At 35.8% G+C, this 26,388-nt stretch overlaps 1 protein-coding gene across 18 annotated transcripts in view; it reads left to right on the top strand.

Moving 5' to 3' along the window:
* The window catches only part of AFG2A (AAA ATPase AFG2A), a 439,139-nt gene that overhangs the window by 128,264 nt on the left and 284,487 nt on the right, over nt 1-26,388 (top strand). For 12 of the 18 annotated variants that reach the window (XR_013167561.1, XM_077140102.1, XM_077140094.1 and 9 more), the window contains exons 12-13: nt 14,077-14,130; nt 15,899-15,978. The exons of 5 other annotated variants lie outside the window; for them this stretch is intronic. Coding sequence is in view for 12 of the 13 variants with exons in the window: in XM_077140102.1 (XP_076996217.1) it covers nt 14,077-14,130; nt 15,899-15,978 (134 nt within the window). In the remaining variant the exon portion in view is untranslated. The remainder of the gene's footprint in view (nt 1-14,076; nt 14,131-15,898; nt 15,979-26,388) is intronic. One more of the 18 variants, XM_077140095.1, reaches the window with a different exon arrangement.

Here is a 26,388-nt window from a genome sequence, read left to right as displayed (position 1 = left end):
CCCACCCAAATGGGTGGAGACATGTCGTCACCTAATCCTGTTAAACGACCACTCTTGACTAAATCACATCATCCAGAGAGATGATCTGATTACAGTTTCAAACATACAGTCTTGAATAGGGATTATTCCACCTTTATGAAATGTGATTGTGATTAAAACATGGCTTTTCTAGGGGGCATACATCCTTTAAACCAGCACAGTTACTTAATTTAGAGATTTCCATGGTCTTAGAATTGTAGCTTGTAGTTTAATAAATCCCCTTTGTAAAAGCCAATCCATTTCTGGTATATTGCATTCCAGCAGCTTTAGCAAACCAAAACAGTAGAAGTATATGGAGAGACATGAGAGAGGAGAAATAAATTGGTGCAAGTAATCAGCATATGGTGCACAATCAGAAGACTGTTATATTTAGCTTATTGAGTGTCAGTATTTCTTACACCCATGTGTAAGTTTGTACATTTTTTACTGTACCAATTACTTTCTCTTACCTAAGACTTAGTTATATAAATGATTGAGTTCCATATTCACAGGGTTAGAATTTTCAAATAAATCAGATTATTTTACATAGTAAAGCCTTAAATTATTTGAAACACCTTCTAGTCATAGAGTTTATGTGCATTGTCTTTATTCTTAATGACATATATAGATATTTTACACTTTTTATTTGTTCACTGTTCTGCTTTCCATTACTTAAGATAAATAGCCTTGCTTGGTAGATGGTTTTACATTTACTTTAAGATCAGATATTAATTTGGTTTTAATTTTATGTAATAAGATTGCATATTCAATGACTAAATCCAGATATATATAAAATCTTAAATCCATTTCTATGGACTATATCATAAAACTACATACTTAAATTCAAATTCATTTCAGAAAAAGGCATATTAGAATTTGTTTTGATATTATCAGGGAATTTTTTGCACAATAAAGTGTATCTTCAACTTTAGATCATTGAAATCATTGGAAGTTTGATTGTCACTCTTGGCTTCACTTGAACATTTTATAAAAATAATATTTAGATATATTTAAGCAATTTGTTCTTTAAGAATTAGTACTTTAACACAATCATTAGTATTTGCGTATTTTTGTTATCTTTTTTTGAACATTGTTGGATAATAAAGATATGGGGAGGGGCCCAGTTCCATTGTCACTTATGTTGAATCACTACCTTGGGAGTGCTTTAGCATTTTTGCCATTTTGAAGGTTGGAGTAGTGAGCATAATGGAGTAATGAGTAATGTTGCAATTTACAAAAACATCTTCTTGATTTCTTTGGTCCTTATCTTATCCTTGATAATGGTCATGACCATCTTACTGGCATTTCCTACTCTTTCCTGTCATTTCCACTTTTCTTTTCGTATATCGTGTATTCCATAATTGTGTATATATTTATTTGAATTTTTCCTGCATATTTGAAATCTGAAACTTGTTAGAGAAGGAACTTGCTCATAGTTAAAATCTCAAGGAATACCATATATACATTTTCTTACAGACTAAGGTCTCACTCTTTTGTGATCCAAGCGAACAGTTCTGAAAACTACCACGACCGCTTTCTGGCCTGTTCTGGGATTATTTTGAAATATATTTATTTTTTTCTATGTAAAACCTTTAATTTTTGATATCTTTTCTTTTTTCTCTGTGAGAAAACTGTCAAAGATTCTTCGAAAATTTTATCTTGGACATTGCTCAAGTAAAATGACCAGGCATATGTTAACTTATTTAAGCTTTTTCATTAAGTTTTTTACTTTTTCAGTTCAGTCACATAACAGATAAGTAATAGTAATAAATTATCTTAAGAATTTGAATCCATAACTTACTTCGAGATTGTTATATGTCCTAGTTACTAATTTTATTTATGTATTTTTTATTCAATATGAAATTTAGCATAGTTTGACAGTATTATTCAATATTTGTATCTGGGTGGAAGATAATACTTAATGAACAATAGGTAATTCAACTTTCCTGTATGTTTAAAAATTTCAAAATGAAAAGTTGAGAACATAAAAAAAGAAGTTATTTTCATTGGTCTTTTTATCTTGGTTTATTAGTGCTTATGAAATGAATTAAAGTAACTATGCCATGCAAATTATGTATGAGGAAATGAAATCAAAGGGTTGGGAATACTTACTCTATTCTTTCTACATTTAAATTTCTGTGAAGAAAAATGTTGCCATTTGGCTCCCATATACATGTTTGTTTACCAAGTGATTTATGCGTTATAGATTTGTTTTAGCTCTTTGAAATAAAATCTTGTTCATTTTTAAAGTGATTAGGTATGAATATAGGTGTGAATTGAAATTTCGTAGTCAATAGGGAAACATAAGTATTTTACATACGGATAGGAAAAATTACCTAACAATTTTCACAATATAATTACCTTTAATCCTCAAGATAAAGAACTTTGATACAATAGTTGGAACAATTTTTTTTCCTCTGAGTTTATGAAAGGACACTTTTAGCTTCCTTTGTGCATCTTTTCTGAACTGTGATTAAATTATATGCCATACACAAAGACTTTACCATGACTTGTGTGGGTTCTTAATATCCTTTGGCATATGTATATGCCTTTGTGCAGATTTGCAGCACTTGACATATGCCTAAATTTAATTTGTTACCTGGATAAATTATGTCAAGATGATTTCTAGTTGAAATTTCCTATTTGCTACTTACTCTCTTGCTTTTTGGCTGGAGTGCCTCAATGGATTAATTGCCCTTGGGTAGCTGGTCTGCTTTACTTTACAAGAGACTGTCAGTGTTTCTGGAAGAAGGGTGCTTAGGCCCTTGACAAGGATTTTGAGCAAGTCCTTTATTAGCTGTACTGGTGAGCACAGGAATGTAATGAATTTAGTATGTCCTTGACTTATTGGGGCATTTTCTTCTATATACTTGTTTCAAAAGGGAATTGTACAAAATACATTCTGTTTTTAGGAAAACCTATAGTTTATTCAAAGCAGTACATAATTCAAACTAATTGATATTTTTCCTTTAACTAGATCTTCTGTTATTCTGTTGTCAAATGTACAAGATAATCTGAATTTGCTAAGTTCCAAGTTCATCATCAAGCCTCTGTTTTTAAGTTGTATGGGTTGTCTTATACATGACAGAGCTTCCATATCGCAGATTTTGCATGGAAAACTGCATAGATACCTCTTTTATATACAGAATGCTTAAAATTAATTTCTAGTTCAGATATGGATAATGATGCTTAAGAAGGTTGAATAACTTTTCAAAAGGCCAAAGTGTTAGGGATGAACAGAAGTTTTATCTCAGAATTTTTGACTACAGAGTCTGAACTTTTAACCACCATATTATACTATCTTTTTTTTTTAAATGGAACTACTGTCCAGAGCTTTTTTTCATCAGTTAACACCAAGTTACTGAAAAAGTAGCTTGAACAGTTTATATATGAAAGTTTCAGAGAAGAAGAAAGGTTATTTCTGAGACCCATTAAAAAGCTCTATCTCTTTAGGTGAAAAAAAAACTGAGAAAAATAGCACAGCTTTGGTCTAGGGCCAGAAGTTGGGTGAGTGAGTTAATAAGAAGAGTAGTCACTATCAAAGAAACAGGGACCTGATAAACTGGAAAGTGACTAGTGGTTGAATGATGTGGAGCTTGAAGTTTACCTGTTAGTGTGTAATTTGTGTCCATAAGATTAAGTTGTTACCATTGATAAGAGCTCTAGTTCAGGGTTCAGAAAGCTTTGGTTTGATTATTAACTTTATCACTTTTTAACTTTATAAGTAAATCTTAATTTCTTCATCTGTAAGAGTGGGTTAACTTTTCGTACTTATAGGTCTCTTGAGAAGATTACATTTAAAAAGGTAAGTGAAAAGGTTTTGGGGAATGTAATTCCCTATTCCTTAAGTGTAGATTGCTTATAGAGACTTCCTTCCAAAGAGTTTACTGTGGAAAAGAGGGGAAAAGAAAAACTTTAAAATGAAGATAACTGGAAAACATTATCTCACTAGGTGAATCAAAGTTAACATTAATAGTCATAGATCTTGTGTATAGGATGTACTGTACCTGCTGGGGATTGAATCATGTCCACCATAAAAGGCATGTTCAGGTACTAACCCCTGACTTATGGTGTAAACTCATTTGTAATAGAAACTTTGAAGATATTGTTAGGTAAGTGTTCCCACAGTGGATGAGAGTAGGCCTTAACCCAATATGGATAAAGCCTTATAAGCAAACAAAACTGGATGTGGAAAGAGAAGCCATGGGGAACATCCAGAAACTGCAGTCAGTGGAACCCAGATAGAAAGAAGACATTGCCTTGTGCAATGCCATGTGACAGAAAACCCCCTGGTAACCCCAAAGATTGCTGGCCAGCTAGAAGATACTCTGGGAAGAAGCAAGCTTTCTACCATCTGAAACTATAAGCAAACCCATTATATGATATTTGTTTTAGTATCTAGGAAACTATAACAGTACTCTTGAATATGATATAATGAAAACGGCACTTAATTTCTGGGATCTTTCTCCCCCAAACCATAAACCCAGCCTAATCAAGAGAAAAACACCCTAGATATTCCAATAGTAAGGTATCCTACTTAAGCTGTCAAAGCCATTACAAAAACAGAATTCCTAACAGCCAAGATGAGCCTAAGGAGATATAACAGCTAAATGTAATGCAGTATCTTGGATGGGATCCTGGAACAGAAAAAGGACATTAGATAAAAACTAAGGAAATCTGAATAAACTATGGAATTTAGTTAATAATATTATATCAGTACTGGTTCACTAATTGTGATAAATGTACCATACCAATATAAGATGGTAGTAATAGGAGAAACTGATTGTGGCATGTAGAGATGTCTCAGTTTACTTAAGCTGCCAGAATGCAATATACCAGAAATCAATTCACTTTTACAAAGGGGATTTATTAGATTAAAAATTCCCAGTTCTAAGACCATGAAAATGTCTGAATTAGGGCATCAAAAGATGATACCTAGACTCTGAAGAAAAAGGTATCAGGCATCCGGAACATCTCAGTCAGCTGGGAAGGCACATGGCTGGCGTGTGTTGGTCCTTGCTCCTGGTTCTTTGCTCTCAGCTTCTGATCCCGGTGGCCGTCTCTGTGTCCTGCATGTCTTCTCTTAGCATTTCCAGGGCGTTTCTCTCTCTGAACGTTTGTGGGTCCTCTCTTTACTTTTCCAGGGCAAACTCTGGATTTCATCTCTTAGCTTAGCATCTCCCAGGGCGTTTTCTGTCTCCAAGCATCTGTGCTTTCTCTAAAACGTCTCCCTCTTAAAGGAGTAGATTAAGACCCATCCTGAATGGGTAGGGTCACATCTCTATGGAAATAACTTAATCAAGAGTTCCCACTCAACAATTGGTCTACTCCCACAAGATTGGATTAAAAGAACATAGGCTTTTATGGTGAATATAAGATTCAAATCAGCATAGTATTTGTATGGAAACTGTACTATCTGTTCAGGTTTTCTCTGAAAAATAGTCTGTCAACTTAAAAAACTTTTTAGGACAGTTGCCCAATTCCAGGCATATGTTAGACGTTCAGTAAATGTAAATTGCAGTTAAAAGTTGTTTAAAGGTTGACTCTTGAGCCCTGTACTACAGTAAACAGGAGGAGTGGAGTGTTGGTAAGAGGAAGAATCATCGGAAAGATTGTGGATCCCTTGGGTAAGGGCTTTGGAGGAGGTATTCGCCTCTGTCTGTCATCTCCCTGTGTGGTGCTGATGGAAAGTTACTGAATAAAGCCCTGATAGGCACTTGGCTATCGAGCTGGGTCTGGGGCTTCCCTGAACATGCTGGTTTCACTGTAGTTCTCATGGAAAGCCCATAAAGATATATGTTGGTTCTGGCCCCAGATCCAGACCCCAACACTAGCATTTAGCCAAATGTTATTTTTAGAATATTTTCATAATACTTTTTATATATCACCTTTATCTACTGATACAAGTCCAGCTGGAAAATATTTATTAACATGCATAGTCTTAATATATGATACCCTCATTTTCACATATCAATTTATACCCTATACAAAAAATCCCCAATTTATGTAAATCTGATTTAACTTCCAATGACTTTATGAAACTAATGAAGGCACATTAACTAAAACTTTCTAATATCTAAGTTTATGTGTTTATTTAACATCAATGCTAATCGTCGCCAATTCAAGCAAATGAGGCACATAAGACAACACTATAAATAGTGCTTTCTCTTAGTGCTTTAGTTATATTTTCTTTCATTTTGGGTACAGCTTCTGATTTAGAGTCTCTGTCAGTTTCAAGCCTTTTGTAGACTCTGTGTTCTCCCTCTTTAGATATTGTTGCTGTTTGTGGCCCATCTGAAGTCTAAAATCTGAATTTTTATTTAGTTTCTTTGAAGATGTTTTCTTCCTTAAAAAACTTCCTGTACTTCTCTTATTTTCTCTTCCAAATAGTGTTGTCTTATGTGCCTCATTTGCTTGAATTGGCGACGATTAGCATTGATGTTAAATAAACACATAAACTTAGATATTAGAAAGTTTTAGTTAATGTGCCTTCATTAGTTTCATAAAGTCATTGGAAGTTAAATCAGATTTACATAAATTGGGGATTTTTTGTATAGGGTATAAATTGATATGTGAAAATGAGGGTATCATATATTAAGACTATGCATGTTAATAAATAATATTTTCCAGCTGGACTTGTATCAGTAGATAAAGGTGATATATAAAAAGTATTATGAAAATATTCTAAAAATAACATTTGGCTAAAGGCAAAAAAATGACAATAGTAAGAAAGCAATAGCAACAAAACCTTTGGTATTTAGAATCTAAGAAGACAGAAATTTAGGAAGAAGAATACTTTTAGACTTCCAGAAGTTTACTTAATAAATAGTAAGGAAAATGATTATAGAATTGTTCTAATTTTTTATTTGTGGATTCCAGCTGAGAGGTACTAGTTATTTTTTCCTCCTTTTATCTGTTTTTTGAACAAAATTTAATTAGAGTTGAAATGAATATTACAATTTAATATCTGCAACACTAAAAATATTTGTAAATGTTTTATAATTGCAACAACAGCTCAAAAGTATATTTCAAATACCTTCTGTGTGTCAGGTAATGTACATGGATAAATAAGAATGTATTAGAAGAGCTCACTCTCTATCAACTACAGTTTAGTGATAGAGACATTCAAGCAAATGTGTAATATAATCAGATGGGAAAAGTGTGGAACCAGCAATTCATGATAGCTGTTTTTTGTGAGAAATGAGAAAGAAAAAGAGAAGTCAGAGATAACTATACTCTTTACTTCCAATGAAAGGCCAATGAAAGTATCCTAACTTAAGAGAAAATTATTCTGTGAGAAGGAGAAGCAGGTTAGACATAGGAAAAGATCCAAATTGGGATTTAGACGTTGACTTTGAAATGCCTTTGGCACAAAATGGTGGGTATATCCAAATGGCAGTTAAGAAGATGGGCTAGTGGTACAAGACAGAGGTCATTTCTAGAGATGAAAACATGGATCTTGAGAAGACAGTATTTAAGGCTCTGGCAGAAAAGTCAATAAAAGAGACTGCGAGTGGCGGGAGTGGGTAGTATGGTAACATTAGGGTTTTTGTTGGCACGTGTGCATGTGTTGTTTACGCCTACTTGCTCATTGTAGCCAGCGTTGTGCTGCCACATAAGTTCTGAAGGTATGTGTCTTGTCGTCTCCTCCTCTTCCTCTTCCTTTCCTCTTTTCCTCCTTCTCTTTGTCCTCCTGAATGAACAAGGATTGTATTATACATTTTGAGGGAGATAACTTCAATTGTATTCCCGTCCCTGCCATTCCCACTGACTTACGCTTTACTCTTGCCTCGTATTTAATGCCTGTTTTTAAACTCTTTGAAGTCTTTTCCCAGAATGACCTTCTTTATGGGCTGATGCTGTACTTAATTAATTTTCAAGATCCATTACTCATATTACATATATGTAATTCTATCTCGTGTGAGTTTGGGTTTTTTATGAGCATATTCCATAACATTTAACCATAGTTAACACTTAGGTTTAACTTACCTTCCCCAGACATTTTGAAACTTATAAAAATTTGATTTGAATTGTAATAACCAAAAGTACCAGGCAGGTGTCAGACACATTTAAAAAGCCCTTGGAAAGACTGGAGAAAATCCAGGAGTTATTAAAGGAGCAAAATTGCAAAAGTATGAGGTGTAAATGTTATACTTGAATTTGTGACTGATAAGGTAAAAAAAAATAATGAAATGCAATAAAAGATGAGATAGGCTTAGTTCTCACTAGATTAATAGAATAGCTGAACAAATATTTCACATATTTATGATTTTTTTTGATTTGTAAACTTGAACCCTTGAAATATTGGCCATGAAAACAATACAAAAAAAAAAGCCAAACAAAAAGCACAAAGCATTACTCTCCAAATAAACTGATATATGGCACTTAACCTCATATTTGGCTGTTTTCTTAATCATCCGTATCAATTAAGCAGATGCTATCTAGGAGGTGAAATATGGCAGGACTAACATATCATGGTTATTTATGTAAAATTGGAGAAGAAATGTCTTATCTATTCTAGGAATTTAGTCAAGGAACGTATATATTTTTTAAGGGATAAAATAACTTTTGAGCAAATGTGGTGGTCGTGGACCATACTGTACAGACTTAAACCATATAGTTAAATTTAAATGGTTTCTCATTTTCCATGGAATTTATCAAATTCTATTTTCAAATTAATCTGTGTTAGCAGCTATTTTGAATCAGACTTTGGCCTTGCCAGTTGATATGCTCACCAAAATACCTTTGAATTTGAAATTGATAGTACCTTGAAAAGTCTTAAGGCTCCTCTGTCAGCCCTACACCTCGCTCATCCTTACTGTGCACCAGGCACCCTCCTCCACCCTCAGCCCCCTCACCCCGCTCAGGCTCTTCCCCTCACCAGCAGGTCTTCCTCTACTTGCCTCACCCTTCACTGGACTTCTTCCCTCTCCGTGGGTGCCTTCATTTCCATAGGTGCCTTTCTCATCTGGTTAGAGGGCTCTCGTTTCTCATGCTTAGCCTCCTCTTCCACAGATGCCCTGTGCTGGGCTGTTTTTCCTTGTGTACTCTACTCATAGTGCCTGGATTCATCGGCACCTTTCTCTGGGCTGTCTTGGAGCCCTCCTGCTCCTGACATTTGTCCTTGGAGTCCATGCTTCCATTACTTAGCCCCACAGAATAGCATTTGGATTGCATAACTGATTATTTTGTGTGAGTGCTATATATTGAGTGTAAAAATGTGTTAATTGTTTGAGCCTTTCTGTGATGTTATCTTCTTTCTGAGAGAATTAACTTTGAGTATTATAGGCCCCGTAGGCTAGGAACAGATAATCAAACCAGATTTGAGCGTTTATGTATTTCTGATTCATCCTTAATTTTAGGCATGGCATTTGGAATACCAACTGAAAATCTCTCTGTTAACTAAAATTCTTGATCTCTAATTTTTGTACTCCACAGCAATATATGATTGCAGAATACCCTCCTCTGCTCTCAGTTTCTCAGTAACTGCTTTCAAGTTACAAGTGCCATGTGTGAAAAGGTGTGGCACATGTCGGGTTCACCTCACTGCACTTCCTTTCTTTCTGCCACATTGACTTTGCAAGTCCTAACTACCTCGGAAGATCTTGAAAGCCTTTAAATATTTTCCAGTGCCTTTTCTAACTATTCTGGATTGCAAGGTTTATTTGAAACAAAATAGTATACTATTACCAGAATTAGAACACTTACTTAAAATTATAAATAATTTTAAAAAATTGGTTTTAGGATTTCTAATCAAGGAATTTAACGAATTTGCCTTTTAGCTGCCAGGTATATTGAGTGTTTAGAGGAACATTTATTAAATAATTATGCTTCATTGAGATTACAGATTTTAGAAGAAAGGCTTCTACAAGTTCTATAGGCAGAAATGACGACTTTCTGGGTAGTTGTGAACAATACAGAACTCCATCATATAGGAGCAGAAAAATTAAGAAGCTAATTGTTTAGAATCTTACTGTTTTTGTGAATGATAAATTGTCCTAGAAAAATTAAAATGATGGATACTCTCCTCGTCAGCATTCTGTTAGTCCCTTTGATTTACAACTTGAACTTTCTTCTCACCTTGCATTATTGTTATCTACAAAGTCTTGTACCCTGAAACTCCTTTTCTGATAACACTCATATTTTAGAAATTTCCTTTCTGCATTCTGTTATACCTGCCACTTTCCATTATGGCAGGTTCTAGTTCCTCAGCCTTTTTTGGTTTATCAGCTCTCTCCTTGTCTCACTAGGCTCTGAGATTGAAGTAGGAATACTCTGAACACTATGCAAGAAAGCACCGGAGCCTCTGAGAAGAGGACAAAACTTTTATTACTGTGGCAGACTCAGAGGACTCCTGTTCAGAGTCTGAGCCCTGAACATTCTTTGCCTCCAGATTATATAGGCTAGCACACAGGGCAGGAGTTACTATGGGGAACAGGCTGTAAACTCTGGAAAAGTACAGAAACAGAACTTGCAGGGTGAGAGTTACTGTCTGGCCTTTAGCTGATTTCTTTTGTCTGAAATCTAGGCAGCCCTGGGCCTACAGATGCAGCAGGCATATTGTTTCACTACCTTTTAGAAAATATGCTTTTTACATATTTTTGAGAGTACATAAATTCATAAAGTGATACAGATATACAAAATGATACACATAAATGCACAAAGTGATATACATAAATTCCTAAGTTATACAGCAACAATACTGAGGTTAAACCTTTGAACAACCTCAATATTACATCATGCTTACTCCAGAATTCTGAAATTATTTTACATTTGTCCAACCCAGAGCAATCCACATTCCTGTGACGTCAGAGAGCCCCAGGAGTTCTCAAGAAGTTGAGACCACAACCAGGGGCTGGCACTGTGAGGGTTCTTGACTCAGTCTCAGGAAAGAATTCAAGAACTAGTCAGTGTTTAAAGCCAAAAAACTTAATCAGCTTGATGCAGAAGAGCCCTGGGAATTCTAGGCTGGGTGCTGGAGAGCCTTGGGAGTATCTCTGCTGGAGGCTAGAGAGCCTTGGGAGTATCTCTGCTGGGTGCTGGAGAGCCTTGGGAGTATCTCTGCTGGGTGCTGGAGAGCCTTGGGAGTATCTCTGCTGGGTGCTGGAGAGCCCTTAGAGTCCTCAGTGGAATTGAGACTCGACCAGGGGCTGACACCAGGAAGGTTCTTGAACTCAGCTGCAGGAAAGAATTCAAGGACTAGTCAAGTGTGTACAACCAAAGAATCCAAGCACTAGTCAGTATGTACAGCCCCAAAAGTTTAATGCGTAGAGAAAGTGCACACCTGAAGGGGTTCAGTACAGGCATTTTCAAAGGAGAAGAAATCTTCTGAGATTGGGATCTTTGCATTATAAGGGCTTGGAGGGCCCTTCTTTCTCTGGTTATGCTAACAGGAATTGATGCGCTGTACTTGTCATTGGTTCTTTTCAGGCGCTGACCTGAGTGAGGGCCAGGTAAGCAAGAGCTAGGTGTGCGCAGGCCAGAAGGAACGTGTAGTTATGGGTGTTAGGGCCATCTCCCCTCCCTCCTTCCCTGTCTAACCTGCCTCTCCTAGGATTAACATAACTGTTTTTGTTTTCCCTTTCCATTTTGCATCCATACACATGCCTGGGAAAATAAGTATCTTGATTCAGCATTCTATGTGATCTTATAGAATTGTGATCATATTGCTGTTCAGGATTATTCTGTGAGTCCCTCTCTTGGTAGGGATCTCTGCTGTATTTTTACCTCTCATTATGGCACTCTGTACGTAGTTGTGGTCTTTGTTCTTCACTATAGTTTTATATTTTTGAGTATGTTTTACCTTCCCATAAACTTATTGTAGACGTTTAATAAATATTCTTAGAATGACTGGATGAATGAATGAATGAATTAGTGCTTCTGTATCAGTCATAACAGTGAATTTTAGCAAAGGAATTAAGGTGCTCAATTTTTGTGATTATCTCTGCCTTGATTTTGTGTATTTAATTTACTCTCAGATGCAAATCATCATAGTAAATCCACACTTAATAAATTAGTTAATGCTTATAAAGTGCTTAGATAGCTCATAGCATATAGTAAATGTTCAATAAATGTTAGTACTTATGGTTTTGATTACAGTATTTTTTATTTGATCATTTTGGAATAAAAATTTTAATGAGATTCCTTTATCTGAGACTTGTTACACTGAATGTATTGAGCATAGTATTTTTCTCGATGAATTAAGTCATCATTGTGACTTTCCTTTCACCTTTACATCCGAATAACCACAACAAATTAAGCTGACCTTATCTTTTTTAGTAGTTTGAACCTGTCTTCTCACTTCTTTCCCATTCTTTTTCTTTAATTACCATCATCATCTCTTATCTTGATTATTTTAAGAATTTCAGAAGTTATCTCATATATCCTTCCAAACCGTCCTTCATATTATGGCCAAAATAATCTTTTCTACAATGCTGCGGTTATCAGTTAACTTACCTAAAGCCTTCCACATTGCTTACAGAATAAAAATTAAACTCCTTTTTGACATGCCTCCTACCTACCACTTTGTGTAGACTTATTGATTGTTGGATGTTCCACATATCCTGTCCTCTACCTGTACTAAACTCTTTTATCAGTTCTATTTAAGTTTGTTGGTATAAATGACAAGTTTGTGTATAAATTACAAGTCGGTGAAATTTGAATGAAAATCATAAAGCTCTTCTACAATTAAAGTGCATATAGTCACCTGTTTTGGCTGATTAGAGAGCTTTTTGATTTTTTCCTGAGTCTTGAAGTATTTCATATTTTTGAGGGTGTGAAATAAATTTGAGGGCTTACCTGAAGTGTTACTTTCTTTTGGAATTTTTCTTGAATTTCTAAGGAATTCATTGTCTGTGTTCCATTGGTGCTTGCACATGCCTCTATCATAGTCATACTGTATAGTAGTTATCTTTGTATATGGTGTCTTAATGTTACTGGAATTACGTAGAATCTGTACCAGTTTGTGGGACTGGTTGATGTTCTGCTAGGGTATTCCCATGTAATTCATGTAATTCAGTCACCTGGTTTTTCACTGATGTTGATTGTTGAGAAATATTCAAGCCAGTCTTTAGTTATATTCCCCCGACTTGTCAAAACCCATTATCTGTATAGAACATGAATCTTGTTCAAAATAAAAGTGTGTGTGTGTAGGCATGCACTAGAAGTATTTGCCTTCTAAATACCTGGACACAGAAAGAAAAAGAAATTTCCTATCAACTGAAGGAATGCTCAGTGGCAGGTATCTGAAAGGAGTTCCAAAAAGTAGGTATAAATATATAATAGAAACTTTGGAGGGCTGAAAGGGATGTTGTTATTGTCACCGTGTGATGCTCCACTTAAGAGTTGGCATGCTGATCCTGCGGCCTTGTTTATTTCCACTGGCTGGGGCAGTGCTTGAGAAGAGGGCATTTGTCCCTGCAGGCCCCTGTTCTCACTGCCTCATGGACAGGTCCAGTGAGAACAGAAAGAGATGAGAGCAGCACCTATATTAGAAACACTCAGGGACTGTAAGATAATGTCACAGGTTACATGATCCCCATCCCATTTCCTTAGTTTTCAGGACTTGTGGAGAAGGAGAATTGCCCTGCGATCTTGACTCTTACCAGATGGCGGTATTGAGCCAGTGGGCTTAGACACAAACTGATAAATAGGCCTACTCAGAACCAGCTGTGGTTAGCCCTGGAAATACATGAATTTCACCTCTTTGTTGGCCTTTCATTTCACACTATTCAGTCTAATACCATGCCTAATACCATGTCTGATATATAGTAAAAATAGGGATAGATGGGTAGACAGATGATGAATGCGATATGAAAATACTAGGTTTAGTTACATCCTCTCCTTTGCAATGATATATAGTTTTTGGAGTATAGAATGGCTTTAATTTTTGAGGTATAATAACAACCCAGTGAATATACATATGAAAAAGGAACTAATTTAATTAAAAGTAGATTTTTATTTTTCTCCCCTTTGTATATTTTTTCACCTTTATATGAAGACATATACACGATTTCATTTATGAAGACACTGAAGAATTGTTGTTTTCTTTTCATGCAGGGACCTGAATTAATGAATAAATATGTTGGTGAATCTGAAAGAGCAGTTAGAGAGGTAATTATGCCGTAAGTGAAACTCTGCATAGGAGAATCACACTTCTCTTTCTGAATGTTTAAAAAAATATCATCCATTTTGTTTTCAGATTATATTCTTTGAAATTTCCATATTCCAATTCTAGTAGTGCCTCTTTTTCTTCAGACAAAATGTTATTCATTTATTTTTTTTTGCATGGGCAGGCACTGGGATTCGAACCTGGGTCTCTGGCATGGCAGGCAAGAATTCTGCTGCTGAGCTACCATCATACCACCCCCAGTTATTTTATTATTTTAAAATATAGCGTTGATTGACTTGAATACTTTGATTTTGTTTTTAAGCATCATAATATGGCCAGATTTTATTTTTGCCAAATAAAGGTATTTTTGTTAAACAACTACCATCATTTCATTAAAAAAAAAGAAATATCTAAACTTACGCACATAAGTTTATGTATAATATCAGAATGAGATTTAAATCCTTTAAACAAGAGTACCCTTTAAATTGTAACTTAGTGTATACGTCCTTATTTTACTAATGCCTGGTGAATCAGACAATGCATCCCTTTCTTCCTTTCTCAGTTTTAAAGCCAGGCCTGATACCTGATTTATTTACCATGCCTACACATTGAGGAAGATACACAACTGGTAAATTCATGCCGTCAAGTACCACAACAGCAGTTTGACCACATCTTGGCTTTTCTAAGCAGAGATAGGCCTGGGAAGTAGGGACCCTGCGTGAAATAGGACCCCTGTGCTGTGTGGGCACAGAGGCCGGTGAGGGCACCAACACCGGACTAGCAAAGCAATGGGTGGTCCCATCTGGGAAAAACCTGGCCCAAAGCAGGAGTATTATGGGTTAGATTCTTTGTTTTATTGTTATTTTTCAATCTGAGAAGAAAATTTAAATTACTTTTTTCCCTGTTCCTTCAAAACATAGGAGATGATAATCATATAAAACATTAACTGAATGACAGCACCACCACTGATTAAAGGGTTAAAAAAACTATATTAATATAATGTTTTTCTAATTTGTTTTATATTTTTATGGTCATATATTGCTTGTGATGAAAAAAATGAAGGTAGAGATTATAGGTGGCACACATTTGGATTTAGTTCTGCCTATGCTGACTTTTTCTAGCCTATTTCCACATGTCACCCCCCTGTGGCTTTTTGGCCACTCTCTAATGTTGACAGTTGGGTTGAGTTCTGCTCCAGCCAGCCTATGGCTTTTACAAGTTTGGGCCATTTTTCTGGCTTTTCATCCTGGATTATGTCAGCTATTATTTTCTTGTACCTATTGTTTCCCGAGCTCTTACTGTATACCAGCCATTGCGCTAAGTACTTTGAATCCCTTTTTTTTTTTTCCAATTCATTTCTTACAATAGTCTCCTGAGGTAGGTGTTTATTATTCTCTCCGTTTAAGGAAGTGGAGATTGGGGCCTAGAGAAGTAAGTCGCCTGCTGAAGGCCGAACAGCTCGTGGGTAGCAGAGGCGAGGTCTAGTGCACATTGCCTGCCCAGCCTGCTTGCTTAGCCAGTGGCCTCCTGCACGCACACATGAGTTTGTACTGGTGTCTGTGTCTGCTTATGGATAAGCACCATGGAAACAGCAGCTTCTACATCATTACTGTGTCCTGGGCCTCAGTTTTGGGCTGTGTAAAAAATAATTGGGCTGTTTGATTGGCACATAATATAATTAGTTCTAAATGCAATTCTCAAGCTAATACCAAATTTCAGCATTTTCAGGAGTTTGTTGATCTTTAGCTAACATGATATTTTTTGTACCAGATCTTCCGAAAAGCGAGAGCAGTGGCTCCTTCTATACTCTTCTTTGATGAACTTGATGCTTTAGCAGTTGAAAGGGGCAGGTAAGAAATATTTAATAGCACTTACAGTCTAGAGTAAATAATATGTCTTATGCAAATTTGGCTTGTTAATACATTTGACCTAAAAGACAACATTTTTCAATCATGTCCTTTTCTTCTTCCTACACAAATTAAGTTATTTAATTTTATCGCTTTATAATATTTTATATACTTTTTTTTCAGCAAACAGTAATATTTGTTTTGAGTATTTGGGTTAGAGTTTGTTTTAGTTTATTATCTGCAGAGACCCTTGGTACTACCTACCAAAATTAGGGTTGTTGTATACATGTACTTAAAATTGCAAACAAATCTTGATTAAGCATAATTGTTTGATATAGTAGAAACCATTATAATAAAACTTATTACACAGATTTTAATATTCTCTGGAATTGATCATGTTCCTGAAATTATTTACAATAAAATATAAATTATTAATAATTTTGTTCCTAAATTTTATGCAATAAAAATTATCTCTGAAGTCATTTCAAACAGGTATATGTATCAGAACTTTTTATAAATACGGGATTTTTTTTCTGTCCTTAAATAAATTGTACTATAATTACTTCATGTTGGATAATGTTGACCTGCGCTTTATGCATAAATTCTTGATGTGTATTTGATTATAAAATTTTTGCTGATATTAATTATAGTAATGGCAGAAAGCAACTTGTGAGTTCTAGTACTAAATGTGATAAGCAGCAGTGCTGTTATTTCCTTCTGGGCAGAGCTGCTTCTTCAGATGAGTTTTCACATAGGTTGTTCTAACATTAGGAACCTGGTTGCCCTGCCCCCACACCCTCACCCAAACTTCCACAAATATCTACCAGGTTTTTGGTTTAATAATTGAGTATTTAGACCCTCTTATTATTTCTGAGTAGAGATGACACCAAGAATTATAAATAGCTCAAATTCACCTTAACTACAAGAGAAGAAAAAGAAGTTTGCTCTAGTAGGGTAACCTATTGTATTGATGTGACACTAGAGAAAACATCTGTTTTTATATCCTAAAAAGGAACAGGGTAGGGTGCAGTGTTGAATATGAACCAGATGGGGTATAACATGTGTAGCAGTGTTCTCATAAAATTCTTCTGAAGTGAAATGGTGTAGGAAACGAGACAGTGCACTTGGTAGAAATATCCTAGTTTTGCAGGCGATTTTACTCAGTAGTAATTTGCAAATGTTTTAGAATGCTAATGATTTGCAACCTGGAGATATCATTTCCTCTTCTCCTTTCATCATGTTGAACTTTTCTGGGAACACCTGGGTGTTTTATATGTCTCCTTCCTTCAGTGGCTAGTCCTGAACTTAAGTACAGTATAAATAAATTCTATGCAGTTTCCTTTGTGTAAAAAAAATTCTGATCATAATTTACCAAGTTAGTTGACATTTTAGAAATGAAGAATGACATTGATGAGTGAATATAATGCTAATGGGTTCAAGTAGAGGTATTTGATTGGCTTTTACATGTCCTAAACCTTTGTAGTTTGTAAAACAATAAGAATCTTGAAGAATGACCTTTTTTTTGAGCTTTTTTCCCTTATTGTTCGATGGACCAACATTGCCTGAAAAGTGATTGTTTTTCCAGTTAGGTTGCTGCTACTTAAAAACTAAAACAATTAAAATCTCCACATGTATTTTTTGTCCTTTAGCTATTTGAATAATTTTCTAGAAAAGAAATATATTACCATTAATAGATATCAAAAAGCATTAAATTCTCAAAATACTAAACCAGTTTTATGCATTATTAAGACGCTCATGAAATAAGAAAGTATAGAAAAATGAAAACTTCTATAAAGTAAGAGCCATTTCTACATAACGTTAAGATCACCGAGTAGTCATTTGTTCAAAAAACATTGTGTGTTTTCTATAACATCAAGATCAAAGCCATATGACGATTCCAAAAATGACAGCACATAAAGAAGACTGTTTCCTTTTATCATGTTTCTCCTTTTCCAAATTTTAACACGTTTAACAAATTGAGCAAAGAATTATGATATGTGGTAGTCTGTAGTATTGTGTGCATGTTGAATAAATTTTTTTACTATTTGTAGTTACTCAAAAGAGAAGACATAGTAATTAAAGACATAGAAAGTGAAGGTTGCAGCCAGCACATTATAAATAGAACATGAGCATATAATTTGCTTAACTTTAGCAATCCATGTGGTTTCAAAAAGAGATATTTTTCATTCTTATTAAAGGTCTAATTACAGCCACTGTTTTCTCCTCCTTGCTACCTTATTTAATAGTTTCTTTGGAGCTTGAAAAGTAAATAAATAAGCCTGATACTAACTTCTCTTCCTCTGTATGCCCATTTAAATTATGGGTGTTCTGAATAAGTTATTTTCTTATTTCATATTGTGAGTTGGGGAAAGTCTGTACAATTCCCTTTACAAAGTGCCTTAATGATCTCTGTTACATTTAGGAAGATTGAAAATGTTAAGGTAGCATAGATCTTTGAAAAGTAGATACAGTAGAAAGTGAGACACTGAGGTGGGAGGGGATTTGAATTATACTGGGTTAATAATAATATTAGATAATATTCAGTTAGTGTTTGTGTGTACCAAATGTGTTTTTTTTTTTTTTTTTACATGGGCAGGCACCGGGAATCGAACCCAGGTCCTCGGGCTTGGCAGGCAAGCATTCTTACCTGCTGAGCCACCGTGGCCCACCCACAAATGTGTTTTTTTGTTTGTTTGTTTTTTGTTTTTTAACATGGGCAGGCACCTGGAATCGAACCCCGGTCCTCTGGCATGTCAGGCAAGCATTTTGCTTGCTGAGCCACCATGGCCTGCCCCCCAAATGTGTTTTAAGAGCTTTGCATATAAAGAAAAATCTCACACAAAGGCCCCTTGCTTTAATACAAAGTAAGATATAACTGGCAGTTGACTCTAGTGCTCTGACCCACCTCCATTAAAAGGTAAATTTTTACCTTTTTAAAGACTGTAATGGGAAGGGGAGGGCAAGGCGGGCTGTGAACCCTTAGTCAGCCCTGTCTTAGGGAGCCATCCTGGCACCAGAATTGGAGAGGTACAGGGTGTGTCACTGTGTGTACTTGGCCTAGGCTCCTCAGACTAGGAAATGGGCACTGAGTAACCTGGAGAGTCCTAGAATTTCTTCCTCTTTCCAGGGCATACTGGCTGGTCACAGGATCCAGAATCATCCTCATCAGCTGATGGTGACTGCCTGGTGCCAGGCTTTAAGCAGGACTAGGACAGACTGGAATTAGGAATGTAGATTTAGGGGCATGAGCTAGAGAGGTCCATTTTGTTTATTTAACTAACTTCCAAATAACAATAATGCCCCTTGTTTGGATGTTATGGACTTTGCTCATATAATCCTCATAGCAACTCCAGGAGGTATACGCCCTATTTCTTATCTCCATTTTATAGGTGAGAGAACGTCATGTATATAAATATATAAATATGTTACTCGGTCTCATACATCTTTAGTGGCAGAGCTGGGATTTGAACTCAGGTATTCTGATTCCAGAATAGATACCCTGGACCACTTTTTTTTAACTTAACTTCAGAATTCCAGGTCTAATGGGTTAATTAACTAACCTTGTGAGCTTGTATTTACTGGGCATCTTCCATATGACCTGTATGCTAGTAATAACCTGTCTAAGTAGGCTGTTGTAGGACTCCCTTGGAAGCATTAATTCATTCTCTCATTCAGTAAATATTTATTGATTGTCATTCTGTGACAGGTTTTGTGTTGGGGCTACAACAGTGAACAGGACCTAGGACAAGTTTCTTAACCTCTCGAAGCCTTAGTTTCTTCATATATGAAAAGAAAATAATAGTAGTAATAGGTTCTCAGTTGTTAGAATTAAGTACATATAAAGTGCTTCACAGAGTACAAGCCATTTCATAAATGCTTAGAAAACAGTGGTATTTCTTCTTATAATAATAACTTCCATATAGCTAAGAATATAATACTAGGGATAGAGATAAATCCTGCCCCAGAGGCGTTTACATTCTAGTCCAGGGGCATACTGATTAAATGAAGCATCTGGGAAATTAGGAAAAGCCTTCTATAGAAGGCATTTCATCAACATGCCATCAGTTGTAAGATGTATCATTGTTTTTATGAACAATTACTAAAGAAAAAAATGCTGCCAATTAAAATATGAAATAAAATTCAGAAATCGATTGCAGGAGACATCCTGATTTCACAGATTTAACAAAGAAGTTTGTATCTTAGAAATAGAAGAGAGGCAGTATTGTTGTTTGGGAGAAAGAGATGATCCATTCTGTTTTATAAAAATATTATTGTTTAAAAATTGGGAATTTTTTTTGACTAACATTAAAAAACTGACTCAATACATGAAAAATAGAACATAGTTAAGTGCCCAGTTAAAAGCTGAGCCGTTGTATAGTATCTTATATGAGGCCTGCAAATCTGTGATGGTAATTTCTTTCTTGTATAGCTGTTTCTCTCTTTCTGCACTTAATCATCCAGAATTGATTTCCTCTTGGAATGGTTGGAGAAAAAGTAAGACAGTCTGAGCCAGCTTTCATTGAAAGTGAAGATTCCAGGATTTGGGGCAGTATTTTGAAAAGAATTCCGAGTTTTAAAATAATGATCAGGGTTTGGGAGAAACCTCTTCTGCAACATATCCAGATTTCAGGTACATTCATTGAGTTCATGACACTAAGCACTGCAAAGAAAATTTTTGTAGGCATCATTTTTATAAATGACACTTTCAAGGAGGGTTATAAATTTTTTAATATGGTTTTTATGGTGTGTTCTAGTTTGCTAGCTGCTGGAATGCAATATACCAGAAATGGAATGGCTTTTTAAAATGGGAATTTAATAAGTTGCTAGTGTACAGTTCTAAGGCCGAGAAAATGTCCCAGTTACAACAAATCTATAGAAATGTCCAGTCACCGGCATCCAGGGAAAGATACCTTGATTTAAGAAGGCCAGTGAAGTTCAGGGTTTCTCTGTCAAGTGAGAAGGCACATGGCGAACACAGTCAGGGCTTCTCTCTCTTGGCTAGAAGGGCACATGGCGAATACAGGCGTCATCTGCTAGCTTACTCTCCTGGCTTCTGGTTTCATGAAGCTCCCTGGGAGGCGTTTTCCTTCTTCATCTCCAATGGACTCTCCACTTCGTGGTGCTGCAGCATTCTCTGCCCTCTCTGAGTCTCTCTCTCCAAAATGTTTCCTCTCTTATAGAGCTTCAGAAACTAATCAAGACCCACTCAAATGGGTGGAGACATGTCATCCCCTAATCCAATTTAACAACCATTCTTGGCTAAATCACATCAACCAGGGAGATGATCTCATTACAGTTTCAAACATACAGTATTGAATAGAGATTATTCTACTTTTATGAAATGGGATTTATATTAAAACATGACTTTTCTTAGGGGGCATACTTCCTTTCAAACCAGCAGATGGTGTTTTTAAAATTTCTATGAAATCATGAAACTTTATAGCTGAAATTCTTCTTAGAAATCATCTAGTGCAAACCTCTTATTTTTCAGGAGGAGCAGAAACCCCTAGAATATAAGAGAAGGGGACCAGACAGGACTAGAACCCATGGCTTCTCATTTCATGCTGTTTAAACTGGACAGCAGTGACCTCTTATTCTATCATGATTCTGGATAGAAAAACATAAGTCTGTGTTTAAAGTTGCTAAATTTAATAACTTGTTTTCTGATACACAGTTTTTCCTGTCTTAATCACCACATATATAACCATTTTCACATTGATTAACTTTTAATATTAAACAGAAGTGCTGAGGAAAATATAGTGAAAGAAAAAATGGAATATATGCACACCATATTTTTTTCTTACAACAGTTTTTTTTTTTTTTTTTTTAAAGGAAAGACAGAGAGAAGGAAGGAAGGATAGAAGGAAGGAAGGAAGGAAGAAAGGGAAACATTTTTTTTAAACATTTTCTTGTTTTATTGTATTCTGTTTCTCCGTTTTTGTTACATGGGCTGGGGCCGGGAATCGAGCCGAGGTCCTCCGGCATAGCAGGCAAGCACTTTGCCCGCTGAGCCACCGCGGCCCGCCCTCTTACAACAGTTTTATACAGTATAGTATGGATCTATAAATACTTTTTGTTTTTGTGTTTTATTTATTCATTATAGCTGAGTACTGGAATACAGTTAAAAGTAGAAGATGATTTTCTTTAGAGAATGGCCTGTTGCAGCATTTTACCAGGAATTGGAAATTACTTTTGTTGATATTTAGGACATGTATGTCTCTTACTGTAGCTATTTTGTTTTTAAAATGAAAGTAATACATCATGAAAATTCTCATAGGTAATACTTTCATTCGTATTAGTATATGTTTGGCTAGCTTTGGTTAGGTTGTCATTGCCTCCCAAGCCTGAGTATTTATTGACTGTGGAGTGTGGCGAGGGGGGCTTTAAGAAAACAAATTCAGATCCTTCCATTGGGACTCCTTAGGATGTACAAAATGTATACCAGCCAAAAAAAAATGTTTTTAAATAGATATTGAGATGTTGGTTTATAATTTTGGAATGCTTTGAAGGGGTGAGAGGACTTTTATTTATTTATTTATTTGTTTACTTATTTTCTTTTTTTGTTTTTTCTTTCTTCAGGGGGGGCTTTTTCTTTTATCAGAGGAGTTGGAAAGGAAAAATACTGTTTCTATGAAAATTTTTACCATTGGAAAAGCAAATCAGTGTAATAATTACCATCATATTAGTGATATTTCTTTTAAAAAGTGTTTTAATTTGTTAAATGCTGCTGGAATGCAAATAATGGAAATAGAATGGATTTTAAAAAAGGAATTTTTAAGTTACAAATTTACAGTTCTAAGGCCATAAAAATGACCTAACTAAGGCATCCAGAGAAAGATACCTTGACCTAAGAAAGAGAGCTGTTACATGGGAAGGCACGTGGCTAGTATCTGCTGGTCCTTGTTCCTGGTTCCTTTGCTTCCAGCTTCTGTTTCCTCTCTGTGTCTGTGGGCCTTCACTTAGCTCCCAGCGTTAAAACACAACTCCAGGTTCTGGCTTGATTAGCATCTCATGCGAAGGTACGTGACAACATCTGCTGAGCTCTGCATCTCCAAGCATCCAGGTCTAGGCATCTACTCTCTTTTTCCACACCCCGTGCATCTCCAGTTGTCTGCATCTCTTTCGGCTCTGAGCTTTCTCCAAAACGTTTCCCCTTGTAAAGGACTCTAATCAACTAATCAAGATTCATCTTGAATGGACGGATTTACATCTCCATCTAATCAAAAGGTCACACCCACAATTGGGTGTGGCATATCTCCATCGAAATACTCTAATCAAAAGACCACACCCATAGTTGGATATGTCACATCTTCATGGAAACAACCTAATCAAGAGATCCCACCCCAAAATATTGAATTAGAGTTAAAGAACATAGCTTTTCTGGGGTACATAATAGTTTCAAGCCAGTATAGAAAGGGTCGGTATATTTTTTCTGTAAAGGACAAGCTATTTTGTGTTTTGGGGGTTGAAACTTTTCATGGTTGCACTACTCTTCTCTTCTTTTGTAGTGCAAATGCAGTCGTAGATTTATGTAAGCATAAAAAAAAAACTCAAACAGTTGCTGGCCAGATTTGGTCTGCTGCTATAGTTTGCTAACCCCTGCCTTAAGTTATTATAAAGTCCTATCAGTGCATTTTTCCATATGTTTTGAAAAGAAATAATTTGGACAAGAGGCTTGACTTCAGAAGAAGGAGGAGGAGAATTAATGTTTTGGGGAAATCTAACTTCAGTATTTTCTGTAGTTGAATATTTTTTCCATTGTTGTGTTGTCTGTCTCTAGAAGATGATAAGGTTTTTATAAAGTCATCTCATTATGTTAGTGATTAAGCATGTTTTTAAATTCTTTCTTGGGAGTTGGTTTTGGTTTCCTCGGATGTCAGTATTAAGGTTTTTGTTTCCTACTGAAGCTTTGAAAGTTAGCCAATAATATTTCTCAGCCCATAAAATATTTTCACTCTGCAATTTTCCAGCTAACTCTTAGTGATTGGTGGAAGTAAAGGGAAAGGGCAGCATGGGTAAGGGAATCTGCGTAATTCCCTTCACCTTACCTTAATTTAATATCAGTTACAACCACCATCTCCTCCTACAACAAATAGCAAATTAGACAAGTTTGAGTTTCACCTCCTTCTGTTTAAAAGTGTTGGACTGGGTGGGCCATGGTGGCTCAGCAGGCAGAGTTCCTGTCTGCTATGCCAGAGACCCGGGTTCGATTCCTGGTGCCTACCCATACAAAGAAAGAAAAAGTGTCGGTCTAGTAATCTAAATAATAGGTCACTAAATATGAATGTTTTATTAAAAATATTGAAATGAATAGCTTCACTGAAGTGCTACATAATAGCAACATTGATCTCAGTTATACCCATATTCATAGCCACATTATTGGCATTTTTCAAGATGTGGAAGCAACCCAAATGTCCATCAACAGATGATGAGTAAACAAAATGTGACATATCCATACTGTTTTAGTTTTTTACCTGCTGAAACAAATACCTGCAGTGCGTTTGCTTAAACAGTGGGAATTTATTGGCTCGTGGTTTTGAGGTTGGGTGAAGTCTAAAATTGAGGAGTCAGCAAGGCAGTGCTCTCTCCCGGAAGACTGGTGTTCTGGGGCTGGATGCCAGCGATCCTTGGAACTTTGCTCTTCTGTCATGTGGTGGTGCACGTGGTGGCAGCTTCTCCTTGCTCTTTCTTACTCTCTTGTCTCCCAGCTTCTGACTACTCCCTGTGGTTTTCTGTGTAAGGCCTCCAGTAAAGGATTAAGTTCCTTCCTGATTGAGTTGGTATAATAAACCTTAACTTAAGTAACCCCAACAAAAGGTACTGTTCACGGTTCAAAACCACAGGAATGGATGAAGATGAAGAACATGTTTGGGGTGGAGTACATATCTGAAAGCCACCACCCATGCAATGGAATATTACTTATCCCTAAAAAGCAGTGAAGTACTGCTGCATGATACAATGTGGATGACCCATGCAGACTCCATGTGGAGGGAAATAAGCCAGACACAAAAGGACAGATAGGTTCTGGAGATAGACAGTGGTAAAAGTGACATATAATTGTGAGTGCACTTAATGTCACAGAATTGTTGACTTAAAAAAATGGTTAAAATGAATTTTATGTTATGTATATTTTACCACAATTAGATAAATAATAATTAATTTTTAGAGATGAAGTGCTAAGGGATGTTCTCTTTTAAAAAGTTAAATAGTTTTGAACATACTGTATCTAAACATGGGTCTGGATTCACAAAACTTTGTCAGTTGTGCTCAAGATGGAAAAATCAGAGAGATTTTTTTTTGTAAGTGATTTTAACTACATAAATTTAAATCAATATACCTAAAAGTATAAATTAATATACTTTTTAGAGCAATTTTAGCCTTATAGAAAAATCTAACAGAATTCCTATATACTTCTTTCTCCTCCCACAGTTTATTAGTGATGTCTTACATTAGTTTGATATATTTGTTACAATTGTTAAACCAATAATGACACATTGTTGTTCACCAAAGTCCATATTTTACACACAGGCTTAAGCTTTGGGTGGCACAGTTCTGTGCATTTTGATAAATGCATAATGTCATGTATCTACCTTTATGGTATCACATAGAGTGGTTTCACTGCCCTAAAAATCCACAGTATTCCACCTGTTCATTTCCCCCATTCCCACCACTAATTTTTAAAATATCTCTATAGTTTTGTCTTTTCCAGAATGTTATATATTTGAAATTATACAATATGTACCTTTCAAGACTAGCTTCTTTCATTTAGCAATATGTATTTAAGGTTCCTTTATTGATTTTTTTTTATTGTTTTTTTTTGTGGCTTGATAACCTCATTTCATTTTATTGTTGAATAAATGCTACATTGTATGGATGTACCACAGTTTGTTTATACATTCATCTATTAAAGGATGTCTTGATTACTTCCAAATTTGGGACATTTATGAATAAAGCTTCTCTAAGTATTTATGTGCAGGTTTTATGTGGGCATATGTCTTCAACTCATTTGGATAAATACATAGGAGCATGGTTAGTGAGAAAGTGCCAAACTTTCTTCCAAAGTGGGGATACTATTTTGCATATTGGTACATATCTGAAAGCAAAATATCTGAAAGTGGGAATACTATTTTTCATTCCCACTAGCAATAAATGAGAGAGTTGCTCCTCCGTGTGTTGGTTTGCAAGCTGCTGAAATGTGATATTTCAAAACTGGGATGATTTTTAAAAAGGGGAATTTAATAAGTTGCAAGTTTGCAGTTTTAAACCTACAGAAATGTCCATATTAAGGCTTCCAGGGAGAGATACCTAAATTCAAGGAAGGCTGATGGGTCTGGAGCCCCTCTGTCAGCTGGGCAGTCAAGTGGCTGGCACCTGCTGGTCCCGTGCCCCTGGGCTCTGTGCTTTCAGCCTCTG

Source organism: Tamandua tetradactyla, chromosome 22 (genome assembly GCF_023851605.1).
Source record: "Tamandua tetradactyla isolate mTamTet1 chromosome 22, mTamTet1.pri, whole genome shotgun sequence".
Lineage (NCBI taxonomy): Eukaryota > Metazoa > Chordata > Mammalia > Pilosa > Myrmecophagidae > Tamandua > Tamandua tetradactyla.
The sequence above is the reverse complement of the archived record's forward strand: the minus strand, read 5'-3'. Positions and strand labels throughout refer to the sequence as shown.